The sequence below is a fragment of the Pteronotus mesoamericanus genome, unplaced genomic scaffold, assembly GCF_021234165.1.
Source record: "Pteronotus mesoamericanus isolate MK-2021 breed Mesoamerican mustached bat unplaced genomic scaffold, CSHL_Meso_final scaffold_408, whole genome shotgun sequence".
Lineage (NCBI taxonomy): Eukaryota > Metazoa > Chordata > Mammalia > Chiroptera > Mormoopidae > Pteronotus > Pteronotus mesoamericanus.
In genome coordinates, this window is record NW_026555315.1 from 4,409,878 (window position 1) to 4,424,445 (window position 14,568).

At 56.2% G+C, this 14,568-nt stretch overlaps 1 protein-coding gene and 1 non-coding gene across 3 annotated transcripts; one reads left to right on the plus strand and one right to left on the minus strand.

Annotated features, from left to right (window-relative positions):
- Nucleotides 1-25: 25 nt before the first annotated feature.
- GGA3 (golgi associated, gamma adaptin ear containing, ARF binding protein 3) lies at nt 26-14,564 on the plus strand. Of its 2 annotated transcripts, XM_054593109.1 has the most exons (17): nt 26-98; nt 5,277-5,361; nt 5,487-5,562; nt 6,768-6,866; nt 7,535-7,658; nt 7,906-8,009; nt 8,143-8,223; nt 8,770-8,907; nt 9,410-9,491; nt 9,598-9,708; nt 9,961-10,203; nt 10,515-10,585; nt 10,806-11,122; nt 11,338-11,561; nt 11,866-12,035; nt 12,179-12,289; nt 12,478-14,564. In XM_054593109.1, exons 1-17 carry the CDS (start codon nt 59-61, stop codon nt 12,586-12,588), a joined length of 2,187 nt encoding a protein of 728 aa, XP_054449084.1. In that variant the 5' UTR covers nt 26-58; the 3' UTR covers nt 12,589-14,564. The 2 variants fall into 2 exon arrangements, with proteins under 2 accessions (XP_054449084.1, XP_054449085.1); XM_054593110.1 differs by lacking the exon at nt 26-98 and having other exon boundaries at nt 6,733-6,866.
- On the minus strand, nt 3,983-4,104 carry LOC129086718 (small nucleolar RNA SNORA32). The gene has a single exon (XR_008530840.1). It is a non-coding gene; the product is annotated as a small nucleolar RNA SNORA32 (small nucleolar RNA).
- Nucleotides 14,565-14,568: the final 4 nt, after the last annotated feature.

The following is a 14,568-nucleotide window of genomic DNA, read 5'->3' on the forward strand; positions in this document are numbered from 1 at the left end:
AGCTCTTGCAGGTTATCGCGAGGTTTGAGGCCGCGGGCCCGGCCCGGGCGGCTGCAATATGGCGGAGGCGGAGGGAGAGAGCCTGGAGTCCTGGCTGAGTGAGTATCCGCGTCCGCTTTTGCATGCCCTCGCGCCACCACCGAGCCGCCCCTCTGCACATCCCTACACCCCCCTCCCCGGGCCCCGCGGCGGCGCAGTCTGAGCCTGGGCCCGGCGCGCCGCGAGCGTTCCACGTTCACGCCCCTTCCCCAGCAGTGCGCCTGGCTCCCGCCCGGCACCTGCTCCGAGTGCTACGGCGCCACTTCCCGCTCCCACGCGCGTCGGCGTGAGCTCGGGTCCCGTCCGGCCTCCGGGAAAATGACAGCCAAGTGCTTCCGCCTGACAGGCACCGCTGCTTAGGGGAGATTGTGGCGGGACTGCGGGCGGCTCAGTCCGTGACGAAGGGAAGAGCTCTGGATTTGGGCTGAAACTCGGGAGCGGTGGGTGCTGCTGAGCATGCACAGTTGTGGCTGTGCATTCGAGAAGTGACCGCTTCGCGCAGGCAGAGTGTCTGGGGTGAGAATAATCCAGAGAGAAAGAGAGAGCCGAGCTCCATGCCCCCCACGTCGCTCCGCACGCGCACAGTTGCTTGAATATCTTGAGTCATTTTTTGGTAACCTACTCTGAGCAAAGCAGAAGAGCCCAGCCCGATGCCTTAGTTATAGCGAGCTATTGCTTTAGTTGCTAATTTATGTTGCTATTAAGGAAATATGGGCTAGCCTTGTTAACTGGTGGTACTCTGCTGAAGGGTTAGTAGGTTAACTTTCCTATGGGCTACAGGAGGCTTCTGAGATAGAAATTGGACATGGTGGTAATGCAAGTTGGGATGCGTAGATACTACCTTTTGCAGCGATCTCATTTACTGGAGCCTCCAGGTTCTTGCAGGTGATGTCTGTTTCCTCCAGTTGCCTGACCTTTTTCTTAATAAGACACTCCCTCCAGGTGGTTGAACGCAGGTTACATTTGCAGCAATCTTCAGTTGCAGGCAGGTCACAGCGCCTTCTGTGTATATGGAACTGTTCTCCAGGGAGTGCAGTGTTCTAAGGACATTCATTTAATTCATTTATCAAGTGTCCTAGCGAAGCAGATAGTATTGTCACAATTTTTCGCAAAAGGAGAAATTGTGGCAATCTAATCAAACCACGTGCCCAGAGCCATCAGACCAGATGTAACCACACTGGAATTGGTTTGAGTCACAGATATTGATGGGGACATTGGAGTAGTTTAAGTGGCCTAAGCTGAGTTTAATAGGTTTAGAGTTGTAGTTTGAAATAGAAGAGGGACAGACCTGTTTTTGTGAGAGATGACGGGAGGGGAGTGAGATGGTATCTGCAGAAACTAGATGTCCCCGACTTGACGTTGTTCGACACAATTGTTCGATGGTACGATGGTGCGAAAGTGGTAAGCGTTCAGTGGGAACCGTACTTCTCAGTTTGGGTTCAATCTTTGCTCCGGACTCACTCATGGTGCCGGGCAGGTGCAGCTCCCAGCCAGCCACTCAGTCACAAACATAAACAGCCGAAATGCTACACTGAACTGTGTTGCCACGGTTTTTTGGATATTCTGTTCTAGGCTAAGGAGGTGGGTGAGGTCGAGATAAGAGATGAAGGGAGAGATTTAAAAGAACATTAAGCTGGAAGGGACTAGAATGGACAGATTGCTGGATGAGGTAAGGGAAGAGGGATCAGCGACGGGACCTCAAACCTGGGTGCCTGAAGGTCGAAGCAAAGGGAGCTTTTTTATAGAAGTAGGGAAGATAGGAAGGAGAAGTGATGGGTTTGTTTTTAGACTCATTTCTGCACCAGAGGGGCACTTATAATTACACATTGCCTTGTTTGTTGCTCTGGTTATGTCTAGTGTTGCATCAGGAGAGAAAAACTCCTTGGATGTTGTGTTTTAGGCTAAGCTATGATTTTCGGTAGGTTATGTGTGTTAAATGCATTCTCATCTTTTGATATTTTCAACTTTTGAAGGGTTCATCTGGCTGTAACCCCACTGTAAGTCTTATGACTTAATGGTGTGAACCCACCAGTGCTTGCGCTTCAGCATCTTATCCTAGGTCCTTGTCACTCCATGACGTGTTGGATTTATTGTAGCAACCCCTGCTGGGCCCTGGGTAGGATCTAAGCCTTGTCCTTTTTCTGAAGTCCCTCCAGGGTATGGCATGCTGTGTACTTAGTTTTTGATGGGTGCCTGACAAACACTTGGTGATTGACTCACTCTCTCTCTATTCAAGACTCGAGCAATGAAGGTGGATGTTTGACTCTTTTTCCATCCCTTGTTCTTATCTCTGCTTATTTCTGACATACTTGCTACACAGAACTTGTTGTCTCTGTTAAGAATGTCCAAGCTATAGTGGGTTGGGGTAGCCAGTGCTGCTCTTCCATCCTGACTGAGCTTTTGAGGTCCCGCAACAGTCAAGGCCAGTGAGGGAATGAAGCTGAAAGTGAGAGCAGGGAATCTTGAGACCGAGACTTAGAGAGAGTGAGGCTTTCAACAGCAACCTGCAGCTAGAAACCCTGAAGCAGAGTAGAGCCCAGAGGGTGGTTCTAGAAGGCAGGGTCTGTGATGTAAGCCCTGTTGCCACCTCTGTGCCAGGTGATGGAGAATGTTGAGTGGGTGGAAGATCGTGTGCATCTGCTGGGTGAGACCGTGGGCAGATGGAGAGATGCAGGCACCCAGAGGAGTCCTCAGAGGTTTCTCCCGGTTCCTGTGGGCAACTGAGGCCTGCCTCCCGAGCCAGCTGGAGAGCTGGGAGGGGTACGCAAAAGTGCGGCTGACAGCTGCTGAAACTAGGGCTCTCTGCACCCACGTGTAGGCACAGCGCTCCCTGCAGGTTTGCAGTAGAAAGTTCTGTCAAGCTAAAAGTCGGATCCTGGAGAAGTGGAATGCAGTGAAAAGCAGGGGTATTCTTGGAAGCAGAAGTGCGGTTAGAATTCCAGCAGGTGTGGGAAGAGTACGTGTTTGGTGAATGCTTGGTTTGCGTGCGTGCGTGCGTGCGTGTGTGTGTGTGTGTGTGGTATGTGTATATCAGGGAGGAGGGGGTGTCCACATCAGACTGTATTTGGAAGCTGTTCTTCCAGCTGCTCACAGTGCCAGTGAGTGGGCTGCTGTTTCTTACACCACAAGGCATGTGACCATTCCCCAAATAGTAGTGATGGGGTGGGGGTGGCTCCTCAGACCACCTTACTTCTGTGTCCCTACGGTCACTTGGTGTCATGCGAGAGCTTTAAACATCTCAAATGATAGGGATTAGTAACAAAGCCACGCCAACACCTGAGAAGGTTTCGGATAACTGGTGGGAGAGACTCGGGGCTTCCCTGGAAGGTGACAGCTGGTAGGTCACTATGGCAATTAACAGTCGCTCTGGATAGAATTAATCTCTTTCCTTCAAGGTTGCCATTTTGAAGGGCCTGTTAATTCTCTTCTTGAGATTAAGAACAGACCTCTCTCTTTTCCTCCAAGCGCGAACCTAAGCCGTCGGGTCTTCTCACAGCCAGAGCAGGAGCACTGCCAGGCAGGTGCCGCGTCTGCCGGAGCTGCGGCCTTGGCTCTGCCTCGCGTGGCGTCTGTCCCCTCTCGTGGCCCAGAGCCCTGTGTGTGGGGCACGGAGTCCCTGTTGGGATTCGATTGTGGAGCTAGTGATTTTTAACATTAGGAAAAAAGGAAGTTAAGAAAACAGTCCAGAGAAATCAGAACTCAGGGACCGCTAACACCACCCCTTGTCGCAAGGGGCTGCTTCACGCTCCCGGGGCTCCGGCCCCCAGCGCGGCTCTGCCCTCAGCGCTGAGTGCTGCAGGAGGGTCTGTGTCTTCGGCCTCCGTTTCTCTTCTGAGCCCGACTCCCTAAATATAGCAGACAGCTTGAGGCTGCTTTCTGGGGTAGGCAAATGCCAAGATTTGAATCAGGGATCGGAATATTTTTTTTGTATTTTTTTAAAACAAACTGTCCCCAGTAGGCTGAATGCTAGCACCGTAGCAGAGAGAAAACCTAGTGGGAAAGTGTTTCGTGGTCCTGTCCATGGCAGATGAGAAAACTGCATTCTGAAAGTCTTGATGATGACCAAGAGATGGGACACATTTACCCACCCTCGGCTGGGGCCGCTCTCGGCACGTGCAGCTGCTGGGGATGATGGGGGAAGGGGAGCCACCCCAAGCGTTGGGAGGCGCAGCGTTCAGCACTGGCTTTGAAGCCCTCAGCAGCCCTCTGGGGACGCCCTGGCATGTGCCTTTGTCCTTGGTCCTGGAAGGCCGTGGGATCCTGAGGGCACCAAGTGCTCAAGGTTCGATCCTGTTTCTCTGACCCCCGGGACAGACAGCGCACCGACCCGTGCGGTCGAGGCGCAGAATGCTGTTAGCGTGGCTTCCTGCGATGGGCATTATGTGCAATTTATTTTTAGATCTTGAAAAAGTTTTTGAGGGGTATGTAGGAAGTGTATTTTCTAAGTATGTACATTTTTGGTCAAGTATCCCCTTCCTCACTTTCTCCAGGAAAAATTTCCTTTCTTTGGTAATTTTCAATGTGTAACTTAAAAAAAAATTGTTCCAATTACAGTTTATAATCATTACTATTCTGTATTAGTTTCAGGGTACAGCATAGCGATGAGACAGTCAAATACTTTACAAATTGGTCCCCCCAATACTTTCAGAACCCACCTGGCTCCATACCAAGTTATTACACTCTTATTCTTTTTAATTAGTAATTGATGAATTCATTAAAGTATGTAATCACTTTTTTATCCTTGTTATTGAATTTATTGTGGGGATGCTGGTTAACAAAAGTTACACAGATTTCAGGTGTGCGACACTATCGTTGACGGTGCTTCCTGCGTTATACTAGGAAACACTTCTGATCACCGCCGCTGGCTTAACACTCAACGCTCCGCTTGTTTTTGCATAGCTGGAAGTATCCGTGTTTACTTGTTACAGTAAACATTTTACAGATGTGTTTACTTGAGTATTTTAGTCATTTGTGTTTGTGTTTGTCCCGTCGATCGTGATCCACCCTGAGCTCCATGGGGCTGCGGGCCTCTTTTCTCCTTCGTTCGGGGCTTTCACGGCACGGACGGAGAGCGGTATTTGTGCTTGACTTGCTGCCTGACTGAACTGTGGAGGCTTCTGGTAGAGAAGAAATTTGGAAACAAACTTATCTTCACATCACCGCACAAAAATTATGAAGAAAACCTGTCGAATCCTCCTTGCTCTTTGTGACAGTTGTCTTCTTTGTCCTGTCCCAAGATAAAGCCACCAATCCTTCCAACCGCCAGGAGGACTGGGAATATATCATTGGCTTCTGTGATCAGATCAACAAAGAGCTTGAAGGGTGAGTCTCAGCGCTGTCAGGGGGCAGGAGAGAGTTGCCTGGGAATGTGAAAAACTGACGCCCAGGCGCCCAGCCGGGTGGCCTCCGGGCCAGTGTCTTGAAAGTGTGGTCTGCTTGCCTCCCAGGCCGCAGATAGCTGTCCGGCTGCTGGCCCACAAGATCCAGTCTCCGCAGGAATGGGAGGCGCTCCAGGCCCTGACGGTAGGTTTCTCATCCTGACGGCGGATCTTCAGGAGCCCAGGCCCGTCCTGGAACACGCTCAGTTGGCCGCCGTACAAACATGTGCGCCCTTGTGCCGGGCACTGAGGCCTCAAGGATGACTGTGTGGCCACGTGGTCTAGTGGGAGAAGCAGAGGCTAAGGGAGGGAGCCAGAGGCAGGGCCCTGAGCCCAGGGCGGTTAAGCCTTAACTGCCATTTAAGAGTTGACCCACTGAAGAAAATTGGCGGTGAATATAACTCATCCTGTAGCTAAAAGTAATGCCAGTTACTAGTTAATGCCAGTTACTAGTGAAGGCATCACACCATCGGGCAGGTCTTGGTGTTTATTGGGACTAAGAGGATTCAAGATGTGGAGCTGTATGTGGCACCTGGGCGCCGCCGGGTGAGGAGTCCCAGGGTCCTCCCTGCAGAAGGGCGGCGGAGCGGAGGTGGTCGCAGGAGGGCGCTCAGGCAGCGGTTCTCTACCAGGGGGGTGGGGGGCGCTTTTGCCCCCCAGGGAACATTTGGCGATATCTGGTGGTGCTTTGGGTTGTCTCATGTCGGGGTACTGCTGGCATCTAGTGGGTTAGAGGCCAGGGATGCCACCACACATCCTGCGGTGCACAGGGCACGTTCCACACGGAGTGGCTGGCCCCAGTTGTTCGTGACGGCACCGTTGAAAAGCCTTGCTTTACAGAGACAAGCCGAGAGAGGGCGCTCTGGGGCAGCAGGCCCCTCCGCACGGGCCGCAGGCCCAAGGGAGCTCCAGGAAGCCTCCTGGCCCTGGAGGGAAAATGGATGGGAGCAGGGCGGGGGGGACGGGTCCTGTCAGCTAAAATTGAGAAAACAATGTAAACTTCATCTGCCACCTCCCCAAAATGTCACTCAGCTTGTGGAAAGAAGCCTGGACCCTGAGCTAGAGCAGCTCTCCCTGGGCCTCGCGCTCCTCAGCTGAGACGAGCAGGGCATCCCTGGTGGGAGGGCGTCTCCCAGGGCGGACAGCCACCGTCTTGGTGTCTGGGCTCCTCCTGTTCCTGCTGAGCTTCCCCAGAGGGGTTGCCATCCAGGGACAGGGGCACAGTACGGCCCCTGGGGTCACGTTCACCGTGCCCCCTGCTGAGATCCTTCCCTGGTGAATACTGACTCCGCCCCTGGCTGGGGCGCCCACCCAGACCCCGCCCCCACCGAGCGCGCCCCGTGGCTGCAGGTGCTGGAGGCGTGCATGAAGAACTGCGGGCGGCGGTTTCACAACGAAGTGGGGAAGTTCCGGTTTTTGAATGAGCTCATCAAAGTGGTCTCTCCGAAGGTGAGTCAGAGGCAGTTTCCTTGTGTGCGGGCGGGCGCTTCCTTTGTGCCTCTCCCCCCTCCCACTCTGCTGGCTTTCACTGCACAACTAGCATCTCCACGGATCTGAGATTCTGTGTCTTGTCCTTCGACAAGTGGGCCCCGGGGGTAGCAGGAGGGCCATACAGGCCACAGGGACAGGCAGACGGCTCCGATGCGCTTCTAGCCTAAATGTGACAGGTGACATGGCACAGCTGTGTGCATATCTGGGGAGGGTCCGCAGAGCAGCCCCTTCTGTCTTGCACGTGGGTACGAGGAGCGGCCGCTTTGTTGCTCAGGTGCACGGACCCCGTCGCCCACAATGTTGCTTCGGCTCTGGGCGCCCACGGACGGCGGGGGAACAGGTTTTTATTCTGAAACATTAACTGCTCCGCAGTGAAATGCAGCTGTGTTTCTGGCAGATGGCGCGTGGAAACACAGGGATGAGCGCCCGCCGCTGCCTGACCGCAGACTGTGGTCGGCTGGATACAGCTCTGCCGCCCCACCGGGAGCTGCCTCCCCGCTCCAGTGCTGCCTGTCACACACCGGACCCCCTGCCGGTTTCCCGTAGGCTTGAGGTCCCTGGCTTGTTAGCAGCCATTCCACTGCTGTGAAGAGAGCCTTCCCATCTCCCTTCCTTTTGCCTTTTAGTACCTGGGGGACCGAGTGTCTGAGAAAGTGAAGACCAAGGTTATCGAGCTGCTTTATAGCTGGACGTTGGCCCTGCCCGAAGAATCAAAGATCAAGGATGCCTACCACATGTTGAAGAGACAGGGTGTGTGCCTGCCCCCCCAGCCCCCACACGGCCCCAGCGGCCAGCCAAGGCCAGGGCCGGGGTGTCCCTCTCCCGCCCTCCTTCCCTCCCAGAGCCCATGGGACGGGCTTGGCGGGTTTGATGGGAGGGGTGTGTCGCCTGCTCCGTCCCCGCAGGCCCTGACGACAGGGCTGTGCCCCTGGCTGAGTGAGGAGGGACGGCGAGGCCCCTCAGCCTGAGCGGCGCCCTGCCCTGTGTCGTCTTGCAGGCGTAGTGCAGTCTGACCCACCGATCCCCGTCGACAGGACACTGATCCCCTCTCCACCACCTCGTCCCAAGAACCCTGTTTTTGACGATGAGGAGAAATCCAAGGTAAAGCCCCTCCCGCCTTGGCACCCTCGGGCACAGCGTGGTCTTGTGTACGCTGCGGGGAGCTCCAGGCCCTCCGGGGTCTCCCAGCTGGGGCGCTGACTTTTGACTTCACCTTTGATACCCTCTCATCCAGCTTTTAGCCAAGTTGTTGAAAAGCAAAAACCCAGATGACCTTCAGGAGGCCAACAAACTCATCAAGTCCATGGTGAAAGAAGTAAGTGGGCCCTGGGCGTGGGGGTGGGGCGGGGGCGGGGCGCCCCGCAGAGCAGAACTCCCTCGCTCGGCATTGGGCCTGCTGTTCGCTCTGCCGTTAGCCCCGCTGGAGAGGCTGGCGAGGGGAATAGAGGAGCAAGAGTGAGTGGGGCCACATTTGGGGCTTGGGGGAGGATTGTTTTAAAAGAAAAACCGTCCTGGGCCGGGTGGCTCAGTTGTTGGCACATTGTCCTATACACCAAAAGGTTGTGGGTTTGATCCCCAGTCAAGGTGGGTACAGGAGGCAGCATATTGAGGTTTCTCTCTCTCATTGATGTGTGTCCATCTCTTTAAAATCAAAAACATATCGTAAGGTGAGGATTAAAAAAATACTTGAAACAACCAAAATTATAAACTGGGCCTGAAGCCTGTGGTTCCTAGCCCGGTGCGTGAGAGGAGCTTCCTGGGAGACTGGCCTCTGCTCTCGTGGTCTCTGGTGTGATCCCTGCCTTGTGGGATCCTGGCGCCAGAGTCTGGCTGAGTTCTTTCTCTTCGGTCCTCCTTGCAGGACGAGGCGCGGATCCAGAAGGTGACCAAGCGTCTGCACACTTTAGAGGAGGTTAATAACAACGTGAAGCTGCTCAGTGAGATGCTGCTTCATTACAGCAAAGAGGATTCTTCAGAGGCAGATAAAGAGCTCATGAAGGTAGGCCCCCTTTGAAGACGCTGCTGCACACCCAGTGGCCCCTGACTTAGGAATCAGCACTGCAGCTGGGTAGAGGGGCTGGCGCCCCCTTTTGACACGAGCCTTGACTTCTGCGCCCCGGGCGGAAGAGCTGCATGTGCACGCGAGTCTGTGTGTCTCTGAGACCCGATCTGTCCTTGGCTTCGCCTCCTGCAGAGAGCCCCCCATGTGCCCCTCAAGTGGTACCTCAGTCCTGGGTCCCAGATACTCTGAACTCTGAGCGCATGCCAGCAGGGAGGTGGGAAAAGGGATGTACCGCCCCTTGTCCACCTGGGGACCTCTGCACCTGTGCAGGGACTTGGGCGACGCAGCGTGGTGCCGGCTGGCGGCAGACGGCTCGTGCTCTCAGCGCGGCCCTGCCGGGCACTGACCGTGGTGGCGGGAGAGCCCGTGACGTTCTGAGCACCAGTGCTCAGTCAGATGACCTCCAAGGGAGCGCCGGTTTAGTCTGGGTCTCTTTCAGGAACTGTTTGATCGGTGCGAGAGTAAGAGGCGGACGTTATTCAAACTGGCCAGTGAGACAGAGGACAATGACAATAGTTTGGGTGAGTGGAAAAAGAAAGACTAGTTGACAAGGATGATGCAAGAATTGGATTTGTGAGGTGGGGCAGTTGTCAGGGCCAGGAGTGAGAAGTCTCCTTTCTGCTCCAGGGGACATCCTGCAGGCCAGTGACAACCTCTCCCGGGTCATCAACTCATATAAAACAATCGTTGAGGGGCAGATCATCAATGGTGAGGTGGCCACCTCAGCCCTGCCTGAAGGTACAGTGTTTCAGTCCCTTGTTCTGGACCCTCCAGACAGCCCAGTCCCCACCACCCAGCTGCAGCCTGAGGGGTCCTAAGCTGTTCCAAACGGTTCAGCTTCCCAGAGGTCAGGGGGTATGAACAGGGATTTCGCCACCTGCCTGCGGTTTTCTGTCTACCCGGCATGGATGCCCTTTGATTAGGCTTCCTGAAAGGCAGCTGCTAGAGTGGTTCCTAATTATTCCTGTCCCCTTCTGTTCACACATCCAGGAAACCACCACTCGAGTAACCAGGGCGCACTCATCGACCTGGCGGAGCTGGACGTACCAAGCAGCTCATCCCCAGTGTTGGTCCCGGCCCCCACCGCACCCTCGGGCATCCCTATCCTCCCTCCGCCCCCCCAGGCCTCCGGGCCCGGGTGCAGCCACTCCTCCAGCCAGGCCGAGGCCCCCACAGGGCCCAACAACGCAAGTGGCTCCCTCTGCTTGCTGGATGAGGAGCTTCTCTGCTTGGGTGAGTCTTGGAGGAGGCTGTAAAGGGTTTCCTCTAGCAGACAGATCTGGTAGAGGAGAAAGGGGCACGGAATGGGGAGGTGCACAGGTCGCCCCATGTGCAAGATGGGAAGGGAGTCAAGTTCAGTGTCCCTCAGGCTAACAGGGCAGCCTGTAGTGGACTTCGGGGTAGAAATGGTAGATCCAGGATCTTGCTCTGTTTCTGTTTCCCCTGAACCACTCTCGCCCCGGAAACATAAGGACTCCCCTCTGGAAGTTGCCTGGGAATACCCCAGCCCGGCGCCGCCTCATCCCAGCTGTCTCTGTTCGCAGGCCTCGCAGACCCAGCCCCCACCGCTCCTCCCAAAGAGGCAGCTGGAAACGGCCAGTGGCCCCTGTCCCAGGTGGGTGCACTGGTGACGTCGCTGAGATACTCCACTGCCTTGACTTACCACTTCTGACCTTTCTCGCCTAGTCCTCAGCTGTGGTTCGCTGCAGCCCCGCTGTCCTTCGTCCCTGGGGCCCTGTCCCCGGAGGGCTGTCCAGCGGGGTTGCAAAGGGACCGGGGTGGAGAGCCGGGGCCTCTGCGCACCCTCGCTCACTCGCACTTTTTACTCCCAATAGAACGAGCAGTCGGACCTGGACTTCTTCAGCCCCACATCGGGGACTGCGGTCCGTAGCCCCTCGGACGGGCCTGCCCTCCAGCCCTCAGCAGCCCCTGCCGGCAGCGCGCAGGCCCCACTGCCGCCCCCTTTCCCAGCTCCTGCGGCCCCAGCCAGTGCTTCTGCCCAGAAAGCAGCCTTTTTGTTCCCCGCTGGACTACCCCCAGCTTCAGCCCCAAAGGCCGAGCCCACAGCTCCTGGGTACCATGGTTCGGCTTTGGGCGACAGCACCCTGCAGAAGCTGGATGCCCTCGATCAGCTGCTAGAAGAAGCCAAAGCGTAATAAATGGGGGAGGGCGGGTAGAGGAGGGTTGGGCCTGGCCTGGGCAAACCCAGGGGGGTTGGGGATGTCCTCTTTCAGCCTGACCTGGGACTGGAACCCGGAAACTAGGGAGGGGTTGAGACCCAGTGTCAGGGCGGGGCACTTGATGAGGATTTGGCCCAGCGGCTATGCTCGGTCTCTGACCTCCCTTGTCCTGCCTCCTGCCCCGCAGGACCTCTGGCCTCGTGAAGCCTGTCGCCTCCAGCTTCTTCCCCACGGCCTCCACCCCTCCTCTGATCCCCACCAGCTCCTCGCCTAGGCCTTTCCTGCCATTCGCCACGGGGCCTGGCAGCCCTCTCTTCCAGTCACCTGCCTACCCGTCGCAGGGGAGCCCCGGGAAGGGGCCTGAGCTCTCCCTGGCCAGTGTCCATGTTCCCCTGGAATCTATCAAGCCCAGTAGGTGCTGGAGGACTGGACTGGGAGGGGAAGTGGGGCCCACAACTTGCAGCCTTGTGGGTGGGAAGAGGGGGGGCCGGTACAGGCCCTCGCTGGGGTCCTGTAGAGTCCGACGTGACCTGCTGCTCCTTTGTCTCGGCCATGGCTTGTTGCTGTGCGCCCTTGTGATGTTCTGATGGAGGCTCTTCCCCATACCCGTTTAGGGAGCGCCGCTCTCCCCGCTTGGCTGCAGTGGGCACTCCAGCGCTCTTCTGGGGTTGCTGCTCTTCTCCCCCACCCACACCCACGTGCTCCCTCCTCACAGGCAGCGCCCTTCCCGTGACCGCCTACGATAAAAACGGCTTCCGCATCCTCTTCCACTTTGCCAAGGAGTGCCCGCCAGGGCGGCCCGACGTGCTGGTGGTGGTCGTGTCCATGCTGAACACCGCGCCCCTGCCCATCAAGAGCATCGTGCTGCAGGCTGCGGTGCCCAAGGTGCTCCCGGGGCTCCCCCAGGCAGACGCTGCCTCTGCTGTGCGCGCTCCGTGTGGAGGGTCTCAGTGGCCCGCAGGCGGCAGGGTGTCCACTGTGACCACACTGGGTTCCGTCTCAGCGCCTGTTTCTCTTTCCTCCTTTAGTCAATGAAAGTGAAGCTGCAGCCACCGTCTGGGACAGAACTCTCTCCATTTAGCCCCATCCAGCCGCCTGCTGCTATCACCCAGGTCATGCTCCTGGCCAATCCCCTGAAGGTGAGCTGGGGGCCCCAGATTAGGACCCTGGGACCCCACCTCCCAACCACACGTGTCGCGGTGCTATAGCATTGACCCTGTCCCTACCCTGGTTCAGAGGTTGAGCAAGGGCGGGGGGCGGGGGGGCAGGGCCTGTTGACGCAGGCCTCGGGGGCGGAGGGGTCTCACGTGCTGCCCGTCTGTCGCAGGAGAAGGCAAGGCTTCGGTATAGGCTGACCTTCGCCCTGGGGGAGCAGCTGAGCACGGAGGTGGGTGAGGTGGACCAGTTCCCTCCTGTGGAGCAGTGGGGGAACCTATGACCCCAGAGGACACTGTCATCTCCACTTTGAAGCCCAGGCAGGTCCTGAGACAGGAGGGCTCTCGGAGTCCAGTCAGTCGTGCCCTGACCGCAGTGCTCTGAGCTTCGGCACGGGGCGGGGGCCCTGGGTGTTGCTGCCGGTGGTTGAGCTGCTGCTGTGATGGTCTCCTCTCTTTTGGCCCCTTAAAAGGACCCATTTTTATCTACCTGTGTGACTTGAAGTGGCCGTGCACTGTGGGGTGGTGGGTTGTGGCCCCGGACCCTGCACCATCCCCTGGGAACACGGGCCCAAGGCTTGAGTAGGTTTCCCCTCATGCTCGTGTCCCCCAGAGCCACAAGGGAGGAGGTCTCCGAAGAGATGGGGTGCCCTCAAGGACCATGTCCTCGCCCCTGCTGGCAGGCTGCTGCTCCTGCCTCCAGGAAGGGGGCAGAGCCCAGGGGTCCCCCACAGGCCTGGGCACAGCCAAAGGAGTTGGTGCGCTGTCTTCCCCAGGCAGTGCCGGCCGGAGGGCCACTGGATGATAAGTGTGTGCTTGTCCCTGGTGGTGGCAGGCTGTGTCCTATGGACATCTCAGCAGGACCTGGAACTCAGCCTATTAGAAACAAAACTGGGCCTCACAGCAGCCTAACAGAGGCTGGGCAAGAACGTGGAAGAGAACCAGCGTCTCCCCTTCTTGGGAAGCAGGGACCCAGAGCTTCCTGGGAAACCGTGTGCCTCACTGTGGGAACAGGCCGGCCTACTCACTACCTCTTGCTTGGCATGAAGTTAACTGCTGTCTTGCCCTTGGAGTCTCTGAAGGGAGGGCACCCCCTGCCTTGGCACCCCTCTGCCCTGCCCCCCATGATGGGCTGTGGAATGGTAAGCAGTCAGGCTGGCATGAGGCCTCGGGGCAGGCATCTTGCACTCGGCTTAGCTGCTGCCCAGCTGCTGAAGGGCGCTGTCAGCGAGATGTTGGGTCTGGAGGTGGTGAGATTGGGGCTGTGCTTGCATTGAGTCACCAGACCCTATTGCTTCAACAGCGCTTGCCCCCGCTTGCTTGTGTCTGACTCCAGGCCTCCCGGGGCAGCGGGACTGAGCACCGCCGGCTGGGGAAGGGGTGCGCAGCGCACAGGAGCCCAGCTGGACAGGCTCAGAGCCTTCTGCAGGGGAAGGTGGCACAAGCCTTGTTCCCTGGCCCCTCTCTGCTCCTTGCCAGGCTTCATGCCTTTATCTGGAGGTTGCCTTCCTCTTCCCTCCCATCTTTAGCAAGCAGGTTTCACTGCTTCATTAGGACAGGTCAAAAGTGAATTGATTTCACTACATAAGGAATAATCCAAAAGCCTTCCAGAGACCGGCTGCCGCAGCCCTGGAAAAGTCTATGGGATTACTACATGGAAACGTACCTTTATAATAAGCTTTAGACATTAAAATTATTTATGAGTGTTACTGTTGAGGTCACTGTTTTGTGACAATTATATCGGACATACCAACTCTGCTGCTCTTATTTTGCTGCATGTTAAATAAAGTCATTTTCACCCACTTGGAATCTAATAGACACCATTTGCCCCACGAGGTGGGAGAAGCGTCACTTACAAATTCCAAATGTAGACAGCACCTATATTTTTGTTAAGTGCAGGTTCCTGGACCTTTTCCTTTTTTAGAGGAGATAACAGGAGAGTCAACAGATCAGTGTTACAGGTGACTAAGGTGAGGTCAGCTTTCAGAAGCACAAGCAAACGCCTCAGGGCTCCTGTCTGCTTTCGATTACAGGCAGGCGGCCACTGCACTCACCGTTTACTTGTGGGGGCCCCTTTTCTTCTAAGGAGAAAAGGATGTTCCACATCAAAGGACATGACAAGCATTTTCTTATTTTTACCACATCAGGTTCACTGGGGAGGTAGATAAAAACTTTCTAGCTAAAATCTGTAGGAACTTGGAAAACATTTATTCTTCTAAAAACATATATACATCGCCATACGAAGATGCCATGCTGTAGCCGCT

Bases quoted from the DNA above. Each gene is read 5' to 3' on its own strand.
- GGA3 (XM_054593109.1), top strand. From the start codon at position 59: ATGGCGGAGGCGGAGGGAGAGAGCCTGGAGTCCTGGCTGA. The intron at 9,492-9,597 runs GTGAGTGGAAAA...TTTCTGCTCCAG, and splicing joins GGACAATGACAATAGTTTGG to GGGACATCCTGCAGGCCAGT. The intron at 10,586-10,805 runs GTGGGTGCACTG...TACTCCCAATAG, and splicing joins GCCAGTGGCCCCTGTCCCAG to AACGAGCAGTCGGACCTGGA.